This window comes from Macaca mulatta, chromosome 15 (genome assembly GCF_049350105.2).
Source record: "Macaca mulatta isolate MMU2019108-1 chromosome 15, T2T-MMU8v2.0, whole genome shotgun sequence".
NCBI classification, from domain to species: Eukaryota; Metazoa; Chordata; class Mammalia; order Primates; family Cercopithecidae; genus Macaca; species Macaca mulatta.
The window spans coordinates 14,651,799-14,671,490 of record NC_133420.1 but is presented as its reverse complement, the minus strand read 5'-3'; the positions used below and the strand labels follow the sequence as shown (position 1 = coordinate 14,671,490).

Sequence of the window (19,692 nt, the reverse complement as noted above, 5' to 3'; positions counted from 1 at the left end):
ATTATCTCACAGTTTCTGTAGGTCAGAAATCTGGTATGAGTCTAACTGGACTTAGGTCAAGCCAGAGCTGTAGTTCTCACCTGGGGCTCACTGTTTGTTGGTCGAATTAATTTCTTCTCACATTTTCCATGGCCCCCATCTTTGAGCCACCAATGCTATGTCATGCTTAGAAATCTCTCTGACTTCCTCTTCTGCCCTCAGTCAGGAGGGAACTCTGCTTTTAAGGGTTTGTGTGATTATTCTGGGCCCACCCAGATAGTCCAGGTTGACCTTTCTATTTTAAGGTCAACTGATTAGTAATCTTAAGTATATATGCAAAGTCCCTTTTGTCATATAATATACATTCAGAGGCATGACAGCAGGGGGGTAAAGGTCATAAGGGTCAAAATTCTATCTGCCACAAGCAGTAGCATAATATACCATGAAAGAACAATATGCCATGACCAAACCAGTTATTATAGGAACAAAAGATTGGCTTACTATTATTAACATAATTTATAATATCAATATGTCAAAAAGAGAAAAAATAATTTTAAAGGATGCTGAAAAGCTCTTGATAAAATTCAACATTAACAAGAGATTTTAAATCACGGTGCTATACTTCTTTAACTTCATACAAATTGTATGCACTTCAAACCAAAAGCCAGTAGCACCTTAATGTCAGCAGTACCAGGACAGCCCTTATGGTCAGGAAAAACCACCCTGTCGATCATGACACCCTGTTCTGAAAGTACCGCCCAACAAGAGTAAAATGAAAAGTATAAATATTGAAAAGGAAGAGGCAAAAGCATGAGTATTTGTAGATGACATGATCATCTACCTGAAAAACCCAAGAGAATCAACTGAAAAACTATCCAAAACAGTAGGAGGGTTTGAGAAGGTGGCTGGAGTACAAAATAAGTAAGCCAAAATCAATGTCTTTTCTACACTCTTGAAAAACCCACTTAGAAAATACGGAATGAAAAGATCTTACTATAATATCAGTAAGAAGAACAAGAGATAATACACCTAGAAAAAAAATAAAAAATGCAAGACCCAAGGAAGTGTTGATATTTTCACTAGAAGCAAAGACAGGATATAGCCATGTCAAACTGTAACGTGTAATATTAGTTCATTTCACACTGCTATAAATAACTACTTGAGATTAGGTAATTTATAAAGGAAAGAGGTTTAATTGATTCACAGTTCCACATGGCTGGGGAGGCCTCAGGAAACTTACAGTCATGGCAGAAGGTAAAGGGGAAGCAAAGCACATCTTACATGGCAGCAGGAGAGACAGAACAAATGGGGAGGTGCCACACTTTAAAACCATCAGATCTCATGAGAACTCATTCACTATCAAGAGAACAGCATGGGGGAAACCGCCCCCATGATCCAATCACCTCCCACCAGGTTCCTCCTTAACATGTGGGGATTATAGTTCAAGACGAGATTTGGGTGGGAACCCAGAGCCAAATCATATCACAGATCAATTTGAAAATCTAAGGCAATTCCAGCTAAAATTTCAATGGCAGTTTCTTTTTGTACATGATAAAATCACTATAGTTTTCAGTTGGAATAATAAATATATAAAATAGACAATAAAGATTAATGAGAGGGCCTTATCCTGCATTGACTATTGAAATATAATATATGACAAAAGTAAAGCAGTTAAACAGAGTGGTACTACTGCAGAAATAGACATTCAGACAAGAGAAAGTTCAGACACAGGCCCAGTATATTGAGAGACTAAACACACAGTTTGACGATGGTCAGACCATATATAAAAACAGAACTGGAACCCACAACCTGCAACCTGCCCAGGGAGTCAGACCACAATCTCTGCAGCAATCAGCCCCAAAGGGCCAGGACTTGATCAGGACTTGATAGCTTCCCTCATTTTTGCCACCATTTGCAAGGTAGGACCAACCAGAGAAAGCCAAATATGTTCCCTTAACCCATCACATAGGAGGCCCCGCCTCTAGTTAGCCCACCCAGCTTCCCCAAGCCAACAGCCTCCAATTGGGGCACAGTAGAACCGAAGCTTTTCCCACCTTCCACTAGAATGCTGTCACCTCTGCTGCCTGCCTGTGAGTCTCTGCCAAAACGCCAAGCAATGGTGGCTGACCCCTTGCTATTGCAAGCTCAGACTAAATAGCCTTTGTTTGCTTTTACTTGGGTGGACTTCATTGCTCTCCACAATATATACAATTGCGATGAGCTCTCAAGTTCAAACTAGTAGAGGGAAGACAGAACATCCAATGATAGTCAACAGTCCGAACAAATGGTTAACCATTTGGGGGGAAAAAAAGGCGACTCATACTGCCTACTCACGTCAAAATAAGTATCAGCTACATCAAAGATTTAAATGTAAAAATGAAACTGTAAAAATAGTAGAAGAAAACATCAGTTGATTTGTATAACAATTTCCCAAAGAAGGCAAGACTGGTATTTATTACTGTTTTACAGATGAGGGTCCAGCAAGGAGAGTGAAAGCCAGTATTTGAACCCAAGCCTGACTCCTAGTCCACCGGGCAGATGGGGTGAGTGGGAATGGGGGTGACCAGGAGACATTCCACTTCAGGAACACGTGAAGGCTTGTGTAACCTGGACCCCTTCAGCTGAGCCCTGGAGGGGGGGTGCCCAGGGGCTTGGCCAGGGCTGCGGGCTTGGCTGAGGCCACTCACCTGTTGGGATTGTAGCCCAGGCTATTCAGCAGGTGTGCCTGGTCCAGGTCCCGTGGGACGCCGTGCAGCACCCAGCCTTTCTGGATGCAGTCCTGCTGGTCCAGACGCTGGCTCAGCACCTTCATGAGGAGGCTGTCAGGAACTGCAGAGAAGGGGGACAAGTGAGCCCTCTGCTGACCTGTAGCCCATGGGTCCTGGGCTTCCTGACCTTACTTGACCATAGATTGAGCTGCTGAAGAAGTGGGTCTAGGTAGAGCCACTGGGACAAGGCTGTCAGTGCCTATTTCCCAGGTCCCTCCTCGGTCCCCAGCAACAGGGCTGCATGAGACAGGAAATGCACTGGCTGACCTCGACCTCAGTCTCCCTTTCCTGGACAAGACACCATCGCCACCTGCAACCCAGTGAGATGTGAGCAGCTGTCCCCCTGTCTTAGTCCATTTGGGCTGCTATAGCACAATCCCATAAACTGGGTGCCGGGGAAGTCTAAGATCAAGTCAGATTCAGCGCCTGGAAAGGGCCTATTTTCTGGTTCACAGATGGTGCCTTCTTGCTTCATCCTCACCTGGTGGAAGAGGTGAGGAGTCTCTCTGGGGTCTCCCTTATATGGGCACTAATCCCATCCATAAGGGCCCCCGCCCTGTGACCTCACCACCTCCCAAAGGTCCCACCTAAATCATTGTCTTGGGGATTAGATTTTAGCATATGAATTTTGGGAGGACACATTCAGACCACAGCACCCACTACGGGCCCAGTTTTTACAGCAAACACTTTTCCTGGAAGCACATCAGCCCCAGCTGCAGTTTCAGTTTTCCTCAAATGGGATCGTGCCAGTGCCCCCAAAGCTCTCTGCTAGTCTGTGATGCACTAGCAACCCCCACTCCTCTCTTTCCCCAAATGTTCCAATTTCCCCCTCCTTGATGCTGAGAATGAAGTCTCTTCCAAGAATCACAGAACTAGTTATAACCAAAGACTGAAATAAAGTCCTACGGAGAATGAGATATTGAGAAGCCTCTTGTTTACATTGTGGCAATTGACATTTTCCTGAAATTCATACCTCTCTTCCCAGACTCATTAAATGTCCTATGTTGCTAATGTACTGCGTTCTAGCAATTTGCACTGCGTTTCCTGCACTTTGCACTCATTTTTCCAGAAATACTTGGTAAATATTACCATTGTTTGCTATGACTGTGGCCCCGATTGGAACTGGTTCCTAGGGGTGTGGTGGCAGTGAGTTTGGCAGTTTCTCTGGAAGCTGCCTGCTTGCCCTCCTATCGACTGCCCAGGGGTCTGGCAAGACGGCCTGAAGCACACATTTGAAACCTTCCACAGGGCCCCCCAGGCTGACAGCCAGGTGAACATGGAAGGAAGAGATGCACAAAAATCACTACCAGCCGTTTTCCCCTGTGGCCGTGACTTGCTGGGTTACTGCCCTTGTCACCAAAAAACCATAAACCTAATTCTAGGCAATCTGCATCTCCCTGAATGTGTTCTCTCTCAAGTCCTTCATCCTTTCTTCCCCAGTCCCCAGGAAAGAGCAGAAAAGGGTTTTGCTTTCACGAGAACATCTGGCTACCTAGCATGAATGAGAAGTCACTTCAGTGAATCCCATCCCTTCCCCTGCTTCAAACCTGCAGGGGCCCCCCAGTGCTCTGAGGATAAACAGCGGTCTCCTTTCCAGGGCAAGGTCTGCGCCCTGCCTTCCTCCCAGGTGAATCTTCCCAGCTTGCACCTCCCTTCGCATGTGCCACCTCCTCCATCCGGAACACCCTTCTCCCACACCCTGCCTGGGTTCAGCCTTCAAACTCAGCCTCAGGGCCACGGTGGGATGTTCCCTCCCCAGGGAAGTCTCTAAGGACAGCCCTCAGCCTGCACTTCTCATCCTCCCTCACTTGCCATCCTTGTTATCACAAGGGTACTTCTCTCTGGGTGATTCTTTCTTTAATGTCTGCGTCTCTCTCATGGGTGGGTCCCATCAGAACAAAGGACCATGTCTCTCCCACTTTTCCCTGCCTAGAACAATGCCTGGCATATAGTAGATGTTGAATAAATAGAAGGTTTTTCAAATGCTTCACTGCAACTAATCAACTCTGTTAAAACCAACTTGACCAGACTTTGGGGAAGCCAGGTGGTAGGGAGGAGAACATGGGCTTGGGGCGTTCACAAATCTAGGTCTCATCTCAGCTCTTCCCTTCCTTGCTGTCTCATCTCCAGGCAGTCTCTCAGTCTCCGAGTCTCAGCTTCCTATCTGCTGAAAGAGGATAACAGGACTCATCGTGACCAGCTCACACCACATTTACAATTCCAGCACATAGCTGACACTCAGAGGTGGTGGCTGTTACTTTTCAATTCAGGAGATGTGTGTGGGGCAGTGATGCTTCATGAATATTTTCATGCTTGCCCGTGGTCAGGGCGTCTCAGCAAAGACTGTTGGCACCTGGGATAAAGGATGACAGATTAAGAACAGCCTTGGAAGTTAAAGACAGAGACTGCCAGAGAGACTTAGGGACCTCTGCCCCGAGACATTTGTTTACATTCAAAGGGCTGTAAACCTAGTGATCTCCTCCTCCTCTCCTCTGGAGTTGGAGTCAGTTCCTTCCAGGGTAAAGCTCGGGAGGGAGCTGGCATGTTGTCCCGCATAAGCTCCAAGAGTCACAATGTTGGGGCTCCCCTCCTGCTATAGACCCCCTGTACACTCGGGGTGCACTTGGCTCTTTCCACATTGCCTGTGAGGACCTGGGCGTGGGGAGCCAGCTCTGAGATTACTGTGTGAATGAATTTGGTCTGTCCTCTTATCCAGAGACCTTGTGTTTTCTTGCCAGGATGAATAAACACTGATTTAAAACAATGTGGGGTAAGAATCTGCCATAGAGCCTTCCAGTCCAGGCTTATCCTTAATATTTACAGATATTTTCACGGAAAGAAGAAACCAACACAGAAATAATCCTTCCCCCACGATTCACCCAGTGGGTAGTCGCTGACCATCTGGGCTGTGCCAGGCACTGTGCTTGACATGGGATACGGGCTACACAGCAAGCTTGACTGCCAAGGCTCCTGGGCTCCTGAAATTCACGCTGTCTCTGGGAAACAAACATTACCCAGGTAACAAATAACCATTTCTGAGAGTCATGAGTACTGTGAAGAAAATCAACCAAATGATGGGAGGCTGCTGCTTTCATTGGGCCTAGGACGGCTTCTAAGGGGGCTGCATTTGGCTGGGATCAGAATGGCGGATCCCGCTAATAGTCTAGGCCCACGAAGGCCTCCGCTGTTCAGGGGTGAGAATTATTTGGACCAAATATTTTCTGAGTGTCATCTCCAATAATCAGGTATGGCTTGGAAACCCAGCTGCACTGCAGGTGGTCTGAACTTTGGAGCCATAGCTTTCTGAGAGCCTGGAAGGTCATGCCATTAACCTCTTGTTTGAAAGTTAGGAAACTGAGGCCCAAAGAGGTTGTGGTTTAAGTGACCCACTCAAGGTCATCTAGTCAGCTGGAGATCAGGCCCATGATCCCGGCCCATAACACCCCCAACTGTCCTGCTGCCTCATTACCCAATGGCCTGGAGCCCCTGAGTTCCTCACACTGGCCACTGACGAACCAATAAGAGCAAAGTTTCTCAACTGGGGAGAAATCTGACTCACGGGAAACATGGAAGGCCAGACAGAAATACAATGAAGTTTTTGTTTTTTGTTTTTCTGTTGGTTGACAAAGATTTCTAGAGAGAATTTCCCAACCTGCATCAAAATTTAAAATGTACATGTCTTTTGACCCAGCAATCTTACTTCTAGGAACTTGAACCTAAGAGATAATAGCCCAGAGGGGAAAAAGATGTGTATACAAAGATGTCCATTTCAGTGTTGTTTATAATAGTGACAATTGGAAATGATCTAGAATGTCCATCAATAGAGGACAGATTAAATCAAAGAAGGTACATCTCTGTAATAGAATATTAGACCACCTTTTAAAAATAATCTCTATATTAACTTGGAAAGAGATCTATGACAGGTCGAGGCAGAAGTCTATGACAGAATGAGAAAAAAGCAGGTAAATCAATGACTTGTATATATGGTCTAATTTAAACATATATTCATATCTAATCATATTAATATATATACATATATACATGCTACATATACAAATACACACACACACACAGAGACAGAGAGAGAGACAGAGACAGAGAGAGAAGGAGGGAGAAGGGTGGCCACCAGTTGATGGTCCATGAATCGGACCCAATCCCTCTGCTCATGGAGCCCAGGGTGGTGGAGATAAGAGGACCCGGATGTAATGCAACACAAACTGGGCAGGAAAGCAGAGGTCACAGAAGTAGGAAGTGCTGGGGACGTCGGAGGCAGGGAGGGCCAAGTTTCCAAAAGATTGAGGAAGAAACGGAATGCTCACACTGGTTCCCACTTTGAGCCAAAAACCAAACAAACCCCTCTTTGCAGGAATCAGGAAATGCAGGCTCTGCGGTTAGACTTCCCGGAAGGCCTCATCACAAGCGCACATCAGTAACAACTGATGTAGTATCTGTTTAATACCTGCATTCCCACCCCAACCCCCACCCCACGAAAGTAGCTATCCCCCTAGTAGGGTCAGGCTCATTGCTATACCCCAGCACCCGGCACAGTACTGGGCCCATGGAAAGCACCTAATAAACACGAAGGAAGGGAGGGAGGGAAGGAAAAAAGAGAACCATTTCCAAAAACCAGGAAGTTCTTTAGTTCCTCAAGTGTTCATGGGCCAGAGAACTTAAGGATTTTTCTCACCAAGCACTGAATCAGGTCCTGCGGCAACAGAAAATAACCAAGGGAGACCCTTCCTCTCAGTCATTCCATTCATCTCTACGTGATCACCCACTCGCGAATTAAATATGCAGCCAAAAGAATGAGCACTAGCACCTGGGGTTTGCTGGGAGGGGTCTCTGGGGTAGGAGAGGGTGGTTCTAGATGCAACAAGGGTGGCCACAAGCACGTGAGGTTCATTACACTAGCGATGGGTCCCACAGGTTCATTATTCTATTCTCTCTACTTTTTCGATGTGTTTAAAGTTTTCCACTAAAAATGTGGTGTTTTTTTTTTTAAAAGGAAACAATTTAACGCCTAAAATAGGTTGAAATGGCCCCTGTGAGAGACCGTTCCTAAAGCCACAAAGGACACAATCTCCCCTGAAGGCCATGGGCGGCTCTCCCTTTCGGGGGACCTGCAGTGTGGGTGGCCTCCGGCCGTCCTGTAACTCCATCGGTTCTGGAAGCTCTGCCCAGAAGCCTGGCATCACGGGCCTTTGCCCACATCTGCCTGTGTTAGCAGTCCTGTGAAAGCTCCTCATTAGAGTCCTTTAACCTTTTATACGGAACAGCAACACATTTTTGCTCACAGTTCCTCACTGGGGCTGCGTGGCTGAGGGGCTGCACTGGTCCTCTCCCAGCGCACAGGGATCCTGTGTCATGGTAGGGCTCTCCCAGCTGGGTCAAGACAAGCAACAGACCCCACCGGGTGCTGCTCTGAGGCTACCGACCTTTCCCAGTCAGCATCTCTTCTCAGGGGCGGCACGCGGGTTGAGGGGTGAGGGGCGAACCCTGAAGACGCCGCCTTTAGTGTAATTTCCCCCAAACCCACCTGTGTCTCTTGTCCCAGCCTCTCTGAGGCTCGGTGTCTGTTTTGCTGCGGCTTGTTTGGTTTTTCCTGTCAGCTACAGACTCACGTTTCCAGCCCCGCGTGGTCTGACCAGCCAGCTTAGCACAAAGCTGAGAACGGGCTGCTCCTTGGTTCACTGTGCTCTGCCCGAAGTTTCGAGTCCCCTTGATAATGCTGTCCATTTACCCTTTCTCCTCCTCTCAGATAGAGATTTTTCAGCGTGGTCTAAAGTCTTTCACCATTAAGTCGATGCCTCAGGCTTGATTTCTGGGCTTGACAGTTAACATCTCACCCTTCATACAAGCTACCGCCAAGGGCTACCTCTCTGGAATGTCCTGTCAACCCTAAATTTAGCCAAGTGCAAGATATGAGTATCCCATTGTTTCATAACGCCACACCACATGGTTTCGTTGTTTTTTTTTTTTCTCAAGATCTTCCATAAAAGATGGCAGTCCTCGAGTTGACCTCTGGGTCATTAAAATCTCAATCCATTTATTCCCCGCGGGACTGGGTGTGCCTGGGGCTTGGCATGGGGGTAAGATGGGGATCCATGGTGGCAAGTGGGATGCTCCCAGCCCCTCCACCCCCGACCGCGGGCCCGTGGCCCACCCTCCTGTCTGGAAGGGGAAGGAGTCCTGTCTAAAGGCCCAGTATCCCATCAGGCTCCCTCCTGCACAGCAGTTCCACGGCTCGGGACAGGAGTCCCAACACCGATGAGATGGAACTGGGCGGCACTGTCTCCTCCCGGGCTGCAGGTCTGGCTTCAGTCACCCTCAGTCACATCCAGCTCCAGGGCTGATGGGTGTGAGCAGGAAAGGGGCCGGAGAGCGCACCCAACCCAGCTTGCAATTTTGCAGCAGGCACGGAGGCCCCTCCTGCTGCGCCATGCCGCCGCCTGCTGTCCGCACTGCACCGCAGAACCAGCCCTGCAGGGACCTTGGCTTTCGGCCCATCAGTTATTGTCTCAGAGGCTGTTGAGGGAGAAGATATGAGGGGCACTAAGGTTGCTGGGGGTGGCACACAAAGATAGGACAAAAAGTGGAGCAAAGGAAATAGCTCCTTCAGCCAGTGGCTTAAAGGAAAAAACATGCCAAGGTTGATTGCTAGACCTGTGATAAGCCGTGTGACCCTCCTTGGCAGCCCAGGGCAAATTGGAAAGAGCTGAGTACCTCCCCATACACCCTTGTACATGCCCTGCACACGCCACCCCTCCATGCACACTCATAAACTCTCCCACACACTACATACATGTCTACTCACGACTCCTAAAACACTACAACACACACAGGCACGCGCACACACACATGTGCTCATGCACTCAGCTACAAACACCCACACACACACATTACACACCCCACACCCCTACAGCCCCCCACATGCACAACACCTATCCACACACAGTACATGAGCGAAGCACACAGCCTCATTACACAAACACATTTAGCAAACACACCTACATACCTACACCGAACCCACACTCCCTCTGCTCACCCCTCACATTTGCTTCAAGCTGCCCCGTGTAACTTCTTTCCTTCTTCAAGCCCTCCTTGAAACTGATGTCGGCTGGGCGCAGTGGCTCACGCCTGTAATCCCAGCACTTTGGGAGGCCGAGGCAGGCAGATCATGAGGTCAGGAGATCGAGACCATCCTGGCTAACACGGTGAAACCCCATCTCTACTAAAAATACAAAAAATAAGCCGGGCGTGGTGGCGGGTGCCTGTAGTCCCAGCTACTCAGGAGGCTGAGGCAGGAGAATGGTGTGACCCTGGGAGGTAGAGCTTGCAGTGAGCCGAGATCGCACCACTGCACTCCACCCTGGGCGACAGAGGGAGACTCCATCTCAAAAAAAAAAAAAAAAAAAGAAAAAAGAAAAAAGAAAACAGAAAACAGAAATCGACGTCAAGGTGAACATCAGTGTTCACGGGGGGAGGCTGGCATTTGCTCCTCTTTCTCCTCCCAGCACAGTTCCTGGTCCCTGGGTCCCCGGGGACCCAATAGGATCCAGGAGGTCCAGGGAATCTTAGAAAAGGAACACGACTGCGGAGGAGGAAAGGGGGTTGCTTTTGGTTTTGTTTTTAATTTTCATTTCACACAACCTGGTGCCTGAAAGAAGCGGGGCTTGCATCCCGCCAGGGTCTCTACTCTAGGCTGCTGGGAGGTGTGCCCAGGCCCTGACTTAATTCAAGGAAAGCTGAACGCCTCCCATCTCTGGAGGCCATCACTCTCAGGATGGCACGGATTCCCGGCAGCTGGGCCTGCAAGCTCCTCTCGATGCTGTCGCCAGAAATCCTGCGTGCCCTGAAGGCCCCGCAGCGCCCCGGTGCCAGGACCTGGCGCCAGGTGTTTCCGTTGGTGAAGCCGTTTGTTTGTTATTTACTACCACCTGCTGGTGGAACATGGGTTCTGCACCCCCAAGTGAACGCTGCCAGCAACGCACAGAACATTTCCAAACCTGGAGAAGATAATGAGGAGAAACCGGGATTGTTCCATCGGCCGCACCCTGTGATTCCTAAGGGAGGGTAAGGCCCACCGGATCTAGCTTGCTCTTTGGTAAACTCAAGTCACTTGCCCCAGACAAACCCCCATTTGGCTGGGCCTTGGTTCCCCAAGTAGGAGATGAAATAGACATCTTCCATGGTTTCCTTAGACGCCAACATTTCTACTCTGATACCTCTATTGCTTAACAACATTTAAAATTGCCTGGCAGACAATGGTGCCAGGAAATAATAATGTTTCAATATTGGATTTTCTGTCAAGTCCAGAGAAGTAAGTACATCAGCCCTGGGTGCCCTGCAGACTAGGAGGCCACGTTGTGCCCCTCCTCCCTTGGAGAGGGCCACCCACTTTCTGTCGCTCCCTTCTTTACCACGTCTACTCGGGCAAAAGGCAAAGACAACACTGAGGTGCCCACATGGCGTTGACATATCTACCTGAGGGGCAGAGATGCCCAATAGTGAACATTTCGGTTTGTCCCCTTTTTCTTTTTTTTTCTTTTTTTGGAGATGGAGTAGTCTCGCTGTGTTACCCAGGCTGGAGTGCAGGGGTGCAATTTTGGATCACTGCAACCTCCACCTCCTGGGTTCAAGAGATTCTCCTACCTCAGCCTCATGAGTAGCTGGGATTACAGGAGCGTGCCACTAGGGCCCAGCTAATTTTATTTTGTATTTTTGGTAGAAATGGGGTTTCGCCATGTTGGCCAGGCTGGTCTTGAACTCCTGACTTCAGGTGATGCGCCCGCCTCAGCCTCCCAAAGTGCTGGGACTATAGGTATGAGCCACCACGCCTGGCCAGTTTGTCCCTTTCAAATGAAGTTTTAGGTGACAAAAGAGACCATTCAAAAATAGACATTCTTCTATAAACAACTGGTACATCACTTAGCAAATCAGTAACACTTCTTTATTAGAAAAGCTCAGCTAGCCACACTGTGCAGAATGATTTGATAACTCCTCTTATTTTAAAGTACATTTTTACATCTTTCAGTGGAATATGAAAGTATCTGGGAAAATGAGCAGAGGTCAGCTAGTCTGCGTGTGAACCGGATTGTTTTAAAGTATGATGTATTCACTAAGTGTACACTGCAGATCAAAGAGTCTAAGGAACATGATTTTCCTTCCATTTTAATGAATTCAGGGCTTAGAATCAGTTTTTTCCTCCCACATCTCAAGGGCAGCGAGGATGCCATAGCCCACACAATCTATGAGAAGAAAGTCAGCAGCAAGCAGAACCATGAGCCCAGTGCCCTGGGAGAGAAAAGATACAATAGTATATTGACTCACCAAGCATGTATGCTAGAGTGCATATGATGAGCCTGGCCCTGTTCTAAGCCTGTCTTTGTTCTGATTCAAATATTAATTCATGTAGTTTTCTCCCTACGAAAGAAGTAGCCACAGAATCCCATTTTACAGATTAGAAAACCAAGCCACAGGAAGAGGAAGTGACTTGCCCACAGCCATACAGCTCACAGGGAGTGGAGCTTGGAATTGCATACAGCCAATCCAGCTCTGGGGCTGCTTGCTGCCACCTGACTTTTAGGAGGAGGAGCACTGTGATCACGAGGACTAGAGGCCCGAACTATGCCCTGCAATCTGCATTCCACTTGCAACCTGCCTTTGGGCGACTCATTTTACCTCCTAGCCAGGGCTTCCTGTTCCTCATGAGGACAGCATTGGGCTCCAAAGCCACGGAGGTATTAGTAGGCCCTTATGTGGCACCCGATGTCGCCTGGGGACCCAGCTCCTGAGGGCTGCTTAGGCTGTGGCTGCCTCCCAGGCACGTGGGGCAGCCCATCCTGAACAAAACTGAAATGCTCACATCAAGCCTTCCCCGGTGTGGGAGATGAAAGATGGCCACGCCTTCTTTGCTACTCTTCCCAGGGCAGGGGCTGGGAGGGGGCCGGTGTCTCAATCCCCTCCCTGGAACCTGGACTGGCCCCAGTGACAAGCTCCATGAATAGAATCAGACAGAAGTGTATGCTGGGGTATCTGCGGTGAGGTCATGGGATGCCTGGCCGCTGGCCCCACCTTCCACCCCAACCGCTGCCGCCCTTGAACTCTGTGGAGTGCTTGAGCCAGGAGCAGCCAGCCACCATGTAAAAAGACAGGTGAAGCCAGCCCCAGGGAGAGGCTGTGAGGAGGGAAGATGCCTGACCAGCCCCAGCCATTCTAAGTGTGCCCTCCCAGGCACCAGACATGGCGATGAAGAATCTGTCTTGGACACACCATCCTGGCAGATGTAACGTGGAGAAGAACCAAGGAACCAAGCTGACGCCAGAACTGAGATCCAGATGTAAGTCCCCGGGTGAGCCAGCCCAGCTCTCTTAGGCAGTTCAAGGCAACCCACCTAAGCCCAAGTCACTATAGAGCAGAGTCGAGGCCTCCTTGCCATGTCCTGCCCCAAACCCTGACCCACTAAATCAGGAGCATAATAAACTCAGTGTCATTTTATGCCATTAACTTGGAGGGTAGCTTGTTAGGCTACAAGAGATAACTGGGGGACATACCCAAGACTGGGTAATTTACAAAGGAAAGAGGTTTAATGGACTCACACTTCGGCGAGGCTGGGGAGGCCTTGGGAAACTTGCAATCATGGCAGAAGGGGAAGCAAACACGTCCTTCTTCACATAGAGGCAGCAAGGAGAAGTGCAGAGCGAAGGGGCAGAGCAGAGGAAAGCCCTTTACAAAACCATCAGATTTCGTGAGAACTCACTATCATGAGAACAGCATGGAGGTAACCACTCCCATGATTCAATTTCCTCCCACTGGGTCCCTCCCACGACAAGTGCGGATTATGGGAACTACAGTTCAAGATGAGATTTGGGTGGGGACACAGCCAACCATATCACCGAGCATCAGAGTAATGCAAACTTGAGCTCTGTCAGTTCCCAGTTACTGCAGGGACCGGGTCCCCAAAGCTGGTAGCAGTCACAGGAAATAAATAAATATAAAAAATCTCCCATATATAAAATATATTCACACCTGACAGGACTTGCTGTGAGTACCATTACTACCACTAAGATGATGACGATGGCAACTCCATTCTTGTTCACAATCATGGTGAGTAGTCAGTGATTGTAACCAGTGACCATAGTAAGTAATTAGTGAATTACAGACACAATTCCCTTTATACAGAGCAAGCCAACAAATGGGATCCTAGGAAAGCTCACCTTACTGATAGGAAAACTGAAGGGAGCTCTGACGGGGTGCATGGCTTGCCCAGTAGCACAGCTGGGAGGAAGCAGAGTCTGAATGGGAACCAAGTCTGTGTGATTCTGAGCCCTGACCTGTAGCCACGGCCCCTCCCATCTGGGAGTGATAGTCACTCGCCTGCCTTCTAGAAACCCTTCAGGCTGCATGCTGCCCCCTGTGACCTGTCTGCTCTTTGTTCCTTCAAGACTAATTCTCTGGACCGGGCACGGTGGTTCACGCCTGTAATCCCAGCACTTTGGGAGGCCGAGGCGGGCGGATCACAAGGTCAAGAGATCAAGACCTGGCCAACATGGTGAAACCCTGTCTCTACTAAAAACACAAAAACTAGCTGGGCGTGGTGGCAGGTGCCTGTAGTCCTGTTACTCAGGAGGCTAAGGCAGGAGAATCGCTTGAGCCCGGGAGGCAAAGGTTGCAGTGAGCTGAGATCACGCCACTGCACTCCGACCTGGCGACAGAGTGAGACTCCATCTCAAAAAAAAAAAAAAAATGACTAACTCTCTGAAGCCGCTAGGGCTGCCCATGGAGAGGGGCCTCACCCGAATAGAAATGCAGGCAGCAGAGGGCAGCATCTGGGCCCCGGGTGCTGGAGGCAGGCTGGCCTGGTATTGTCCACACCACAGGGACCCAGGTCAACTGCCACAGGCTCGCTCTTCCACTAACCTAGCTGAGCTCCTACCCTGAGCCCTGAGGGAGCTGGCTCCTCAGCCCTGGAAGTGGCCGGCTGAGCAGACAGCATGAGCAGAAACGGGGGGATCCTGGGGTGGGGAGGTCCCAGATGAGGCCGTCTCGTCTCCCAGTAAACCAATCAAAGACTAGGGGGAGGTCAGAGTTCTGCAATGAAGATCGTGGATGGGGTCAATCAGAGGAGGTCTGCGGTGAGGGTGAGGAGGAGGGACTCCCCTTCCCCTTCCCCCGCCTCCCGCATCCCCTGCTTCCCCAGGATCTTCCCAGGGAGGGGGTGGGGGCCGGTATATCCCTCTGTATGCCAGGAAGCCTCTTCCCTCGCCTCTCCCCCTCCCGTGTCCCTCTGCTCCCATCTTGCTTCTTCTGTCGGGTGTGCCCTTGTCACCCAGAGCAGCAGCGACAGGTGTGAAGCTGCAGGGTGTGGTGCCCGCTTCCCTCCCTCCGTGTCCGATGAGGCTGTGCCAAGTTCCCTTGCACAGGAAACCTCAGAGCCAGCTTCTGGTTGACAAACCCCAGCAAGTCCCACGTCCCCGATCATAGGTGTAGAGGCTGCAGAGGGTCACTGGGGCCGCCTCTTCCCCACCCCTCATGTCCTGCCCCTGCCTCTGCAGGCCCCGCTCACAGCCCAGTGAGAAAGAACCCGTGTCAGCTCCCGTCAGGCGAGGACGTTCCCAGAGGGAAAGAGGCTTCAAGCTGCACCTGCCGTTGGGGGGGTCTGTGAGGGGCAGGAGCACAGCTCTAGGCATGCCAGGGGCTGCCCAGACAGCTACACCGAGAGACCTCCCGACTGGAGAAGAAGGCCTGGGGCCTCCAGGGTCAGGCCTGTCAGAGACAATTTCACAGCTGAGCGCACTGGAGGTTTGCTCTTCTCTGAAGCCGTTGGGGTTGCCCACGGAGAGGGAAATGCTTCTAGAAGCTCTGGTCAGAGCAAGGATGACTCTGTGCGCTCCGGCTCTCCCTGGACTCCCCAGAAATGTCTGGGCTGGGTTTGGTTTCTTTTTTAATCTGGATGCCGGACACACAGCAACACCTGACATTCAGCCCAACAGGAAAATCTGGCTGTGCCCCTATGGTGGCTCCAGTCAGGTGACAAGGAACAGTGCTAAGCAGGCCAGACCTGCCCCCACTCCGGCAGCGCCCATTCTTCTTGGGGAGACAATGTCGTTGAATGGATGCATGAATGAATTTGGCATCACTCACTGCCTCAGTTTCCCCACTAGACTAGCCATTGAGCAAAGGCTTTTTGACCTTTTGGTGACGGGGCTGCCCCCTGGCAAAGCATCATTTTCATACTGGAGAGAGACAATGCACAATTTCAAAATGAAAGTCTCATGTAAAAAAACCGAAGAGAAGGCCCCTCGGGAGGCACAAACCTGTTGATAGGCAAAGGTGCTCGCCCTTCCTCTAACTGTCCTCATCCCGGGCCCTCCAGCCCCCAGAATGCAAGCAACACTTGCACCCTCCTGCTCTGCTGGGCTATCTTGGCCACAGCCTTCTCTCAGGCTGAAAAGGACTCCTACCTAGTTTCCATAAGGAAATCTTTGTAGCAGTCCCAGCGGAAAAGTCAAAAGTTTGACTTGAAAAAAGGAGCTACTTCAAAAGCATTGTCAGACTGAGGTGAGGGTTCCTTTAAAATGCATAAATTACAGGGGCATCCATTAATCCACCTCTAGGCCACCCTGCAGCGGGGGCTGTGGGCTGGGGGTGCCAAAGGGACAGAGGCCAGCACACCTGGGGGAGGCAACGCGAAGGAAATCCACATAGGATAAGAGTAAATTAATGTGTTTATTACTTACTGCTTGGCATGTGTGTGTGTGTATGTGTGTGTGTGTAGAAAAATGAAAGAAAAATGTAGAGTTTTTTCAATAATAAAAAGGGAGTTGCACTGCGGGGCCCCTAAAGCTTGTGAAAAATTAAACTCGACGGATTCAAACTGTCCTATTTCCACTTCAAAAGAGAAGAGGCACTGAGCTCTTCCCAACTTATCTTCAAACGCCCAGCACCCTAGAAAGTTTCTTTAAAAAAATAAAGGCTCCTGTTCCCCCAAGCACTGTACCGGTTACTGTACCCACTGTCTCTCCCTCTTCTAATTATACCCCTGTGAGTCTATTAATCAACTGGTAAATTATTTAGAGAGTCATGCGCTGTCTTCAGCGAGTACAAACACACCGCATGCAAAGGCTTGCTGGAAACGGGCAGCGGGTCCCTCAGGGTCTCCCCTCCACGGGAAGACAGCTTGCAGCTCGCCGAAGCTGCTCTGCTAAAAACAAGAAATAGCATTCCGCTTACCTCCTCAGATGGGGAGATTTACTTTGTCTTTCAACTCAGCAACTCTTTGCAAGTTTTTAACAAAAGAGAAAAACTGGTCTATTGTCGATCTTTAGTGTGCATTTAGTGATGAGAATATTAATTCCCCCTTAAAAATGAAGCACTTTGGTTGAGCTCTGATCCATGCCTCCTGGGATCTGGACCCACGGAAGGCTCTTGAAAACACATCATCATCCCAATTGGTGGCTGCTTTGGCTTGTTTGTATTACGATGGCTGCATTTGCTAGGGTGAGGCCTCATTACCAGAAAGGGTGCAAATTAGCTTCTTGAAACTCTCTCAAATCTCCCGCCTTTTCTCGGGTTCTATTAGGCCATGAGGGACCTTTCCCAGCAGAAATATTTAGGAAATGTAGGGATGTGTGGGAGGGGCACAGGTAACAACTCGATAATGATCTGTCTTCCACATCACCTCTTCTACATACCAGGACTTTCGCTTTTAGGGGAAAGTCATTACCAATTAAATAGCTGTTTTCTCTCATGACAATAAGAACGGGATATGTCTGGTATGTGCCAAGGAATGTGAGCCTTCCTACAACAGAACTGCTTTAGCTGTTGGGAGATGCTGGTGGGGCGGGGCCACAGGGGCAGCTGCCAGTCAGGAGCTCATTGTAACTGGGCTGACAAACCAGTTGGGCAGGTGTCGCAGAGTGTATGGAGAGACGGGAGATGTGAAAAGCTAGAGTCTGACTCAGAAGCCCCACTGCTGGGGAGGTGGCGTGGCTGGCGGGCTCCTGACCATGCAGTTCCAGCACGTTCCGAGTGCACTGTGGACAGGCTGAGATGAGCATCTCATCTCATGTTGGTTTCTGGAGCAAAGACAGAAACCAACAAGGACAAGACCCACCTTCGGCTGTTTTTAATCTCTTCCCTGCATAGCTACTCTCCAGGGGAAGTCCAAGCAACACACGAGAATGAGAACGGTTCCCTGGGCCAGGGCAGAAGCCAGGCCTTCTGGCTGAAGAGCCGGCGTTGTATCATTAATTAGGCCTGGCAACCTGGGAGTAGGTTATATCCACCATCAACAGTCCCTGGACCCTAATTTATGGCTAAAATTCTCATGAGAAACGCTAAAAATAAAGCAATGCAGACTTCAGACTTCTTTGTGTTGGGTGAGTTTGAACAACAGAGTGAGGCCCATGAGCAGGGATCGTTTTATATTAAGTGAAAATGGGGAAACAACATTCCAAGGGGCAAAGACAGAATATGGCCAATTTCCTTGGGAAGCTCTGGGCCTCCAGAATTCAGAAATTTCCAACACCCTCTGGTAGGAATGGAGCTGTGGGGAAGCAGCTGAGGACATTATTTGGCGGTGGTGGCCACTGTGAGCCACCGCTGATTTAAGCAGAGAACTGAGATCTAGTAGCGCCTTTGCTTGGGTTCCGGGAGGAAAGAGGTCATCTGCACACACTGCTGTAGCACACGGTGGCACTGGAGGCCGTCGGCGGCAACCATCTCATTTTAAATGATACAGAAACAGCTGAGAACTTCTTTTTCCAAAAGCCCAGAATCGTTTTTACTTGTTTTGTACTAGTGTAAAAGTGACGGGAGCTCCCTGGCAACTAAGGCTGCATGATTTAAGCTCGACCCTGTTTATCGTATGCAGAGCAAACTCCTGGTGACTTTAATGGAGGTTGCCTGCATAAAGAACGCCACGTGTGGAGCCCTGGGGAATAAATTTGTTCTGTTCACTGCAGCTCAAGTCGGAACGAGTTTAGGAGGTCAGACCTATATATTTCAAAGTCCAGGCAGAGAATAAGCATCTCCCCCAATCCTCTGTCCACAGTGCCGTCACCAAGGGCCTGGGATCAAGGGGTTGAAGATGCGCTAAGATGGGGCCCTGGGGTCCTTTGCCCAGTAAATGTGGAAAGATGGGAAAACAGCACAGTTATTAATTTTGCTGCTGATTCGAAAGAAGGAGGTGTTGGCAGCACCTGTGAGGACAAAAACAGAACATAACTAAGTCTGCAGAGGTCACGGCTGGGACATAACATCACGAGGCCTGGAGTGGGGATAAGAGCAAGAGGCTCCACGGGGAAAAGATGACATCTGGATCTATTCGGCGGAGCCGGTGATGGTGGTGAGCATGACTGTGAGGGTGGCGGGGATGCACAATAACAAAAGCTCACATCTCTGGGGCACGCAGCTCCAAGGTGACTGGAGAGAAGGCACAAGTCTGCAATGGCAGGGGTCCCAGTGGAAGACCAGCAGGAGGCCAGCAGGCAGGAGCACAGGCAGGGTGGAGTACCCAGGGAAGGAGGTCCGGTACCCACTAGGGCGATGAGGGGGTACCCAGGAAGAGTCTACAGTGCCTGGCTTGGGGAGTGGTGAGGATGGGGTTTCTGCACTGGTGGCTAGACGGTAGGGCGTTCTGGCAGTGACACCTGCAAGCTCAGAGACGACAGGGGCCTCTGCCCCATGGTGACGAGGTCTCCATGTCTGTACAATAATCTCATTTGCTGAGCTCCTGAACCTTACAGATGAAAACTCCTAACAGGCAGGGGAGTGACTGGGTACTTTCCTATGTTCCCAGGAATGCTGCTGGCACCCAGTACAGACCTAGGATTGAAGAGGGGAATCTGGAACGTCTCCAAGGACTCCCCAAAGGTATATGGGGGAGCAACCAACCAGCGGCTCCTCTTCTGGAAGTTCTGAAGGCCTCAGGGGATACAGCAGC

General features: G+C 49.8%; 2 protein-coding genes across 11 annotated transcripts in view; one reads left to right on the top strand and one right to left on the bottom strand.

Moving 5' to 3' along the window:
* Positions 1 to 19,692, top strand: part of SPACA9 (sperm acrosome associated 9) — a 468,643-nt gene that overhangs the window by 367,488 nt on the left and 81,463 nt on the right. The window lies entirely within an intron of this gene.
* Positions 1 to 19,692, bottom strand: part of AK8 (adenylate kinase 8) — a 158,420-nt gene that overhangs the window by 69,334 nt on the left and 69,394 nt on the right. For all 9 annotated transcript variants that reach the window (XM_077967378.1, XM_077967374.1, XM_077967376.1 and 6 more), the window contains one exon: positions 2,667 to 2,808. In XM_077967378.1, coding sequence (XP_077823504.1) covers positions 2,667 to 2,808 — 142 coding nt within the window. The remainder of the gene's footprint in view (positions 1 to 2,666; positions 2,809 to 19,692) is intronic.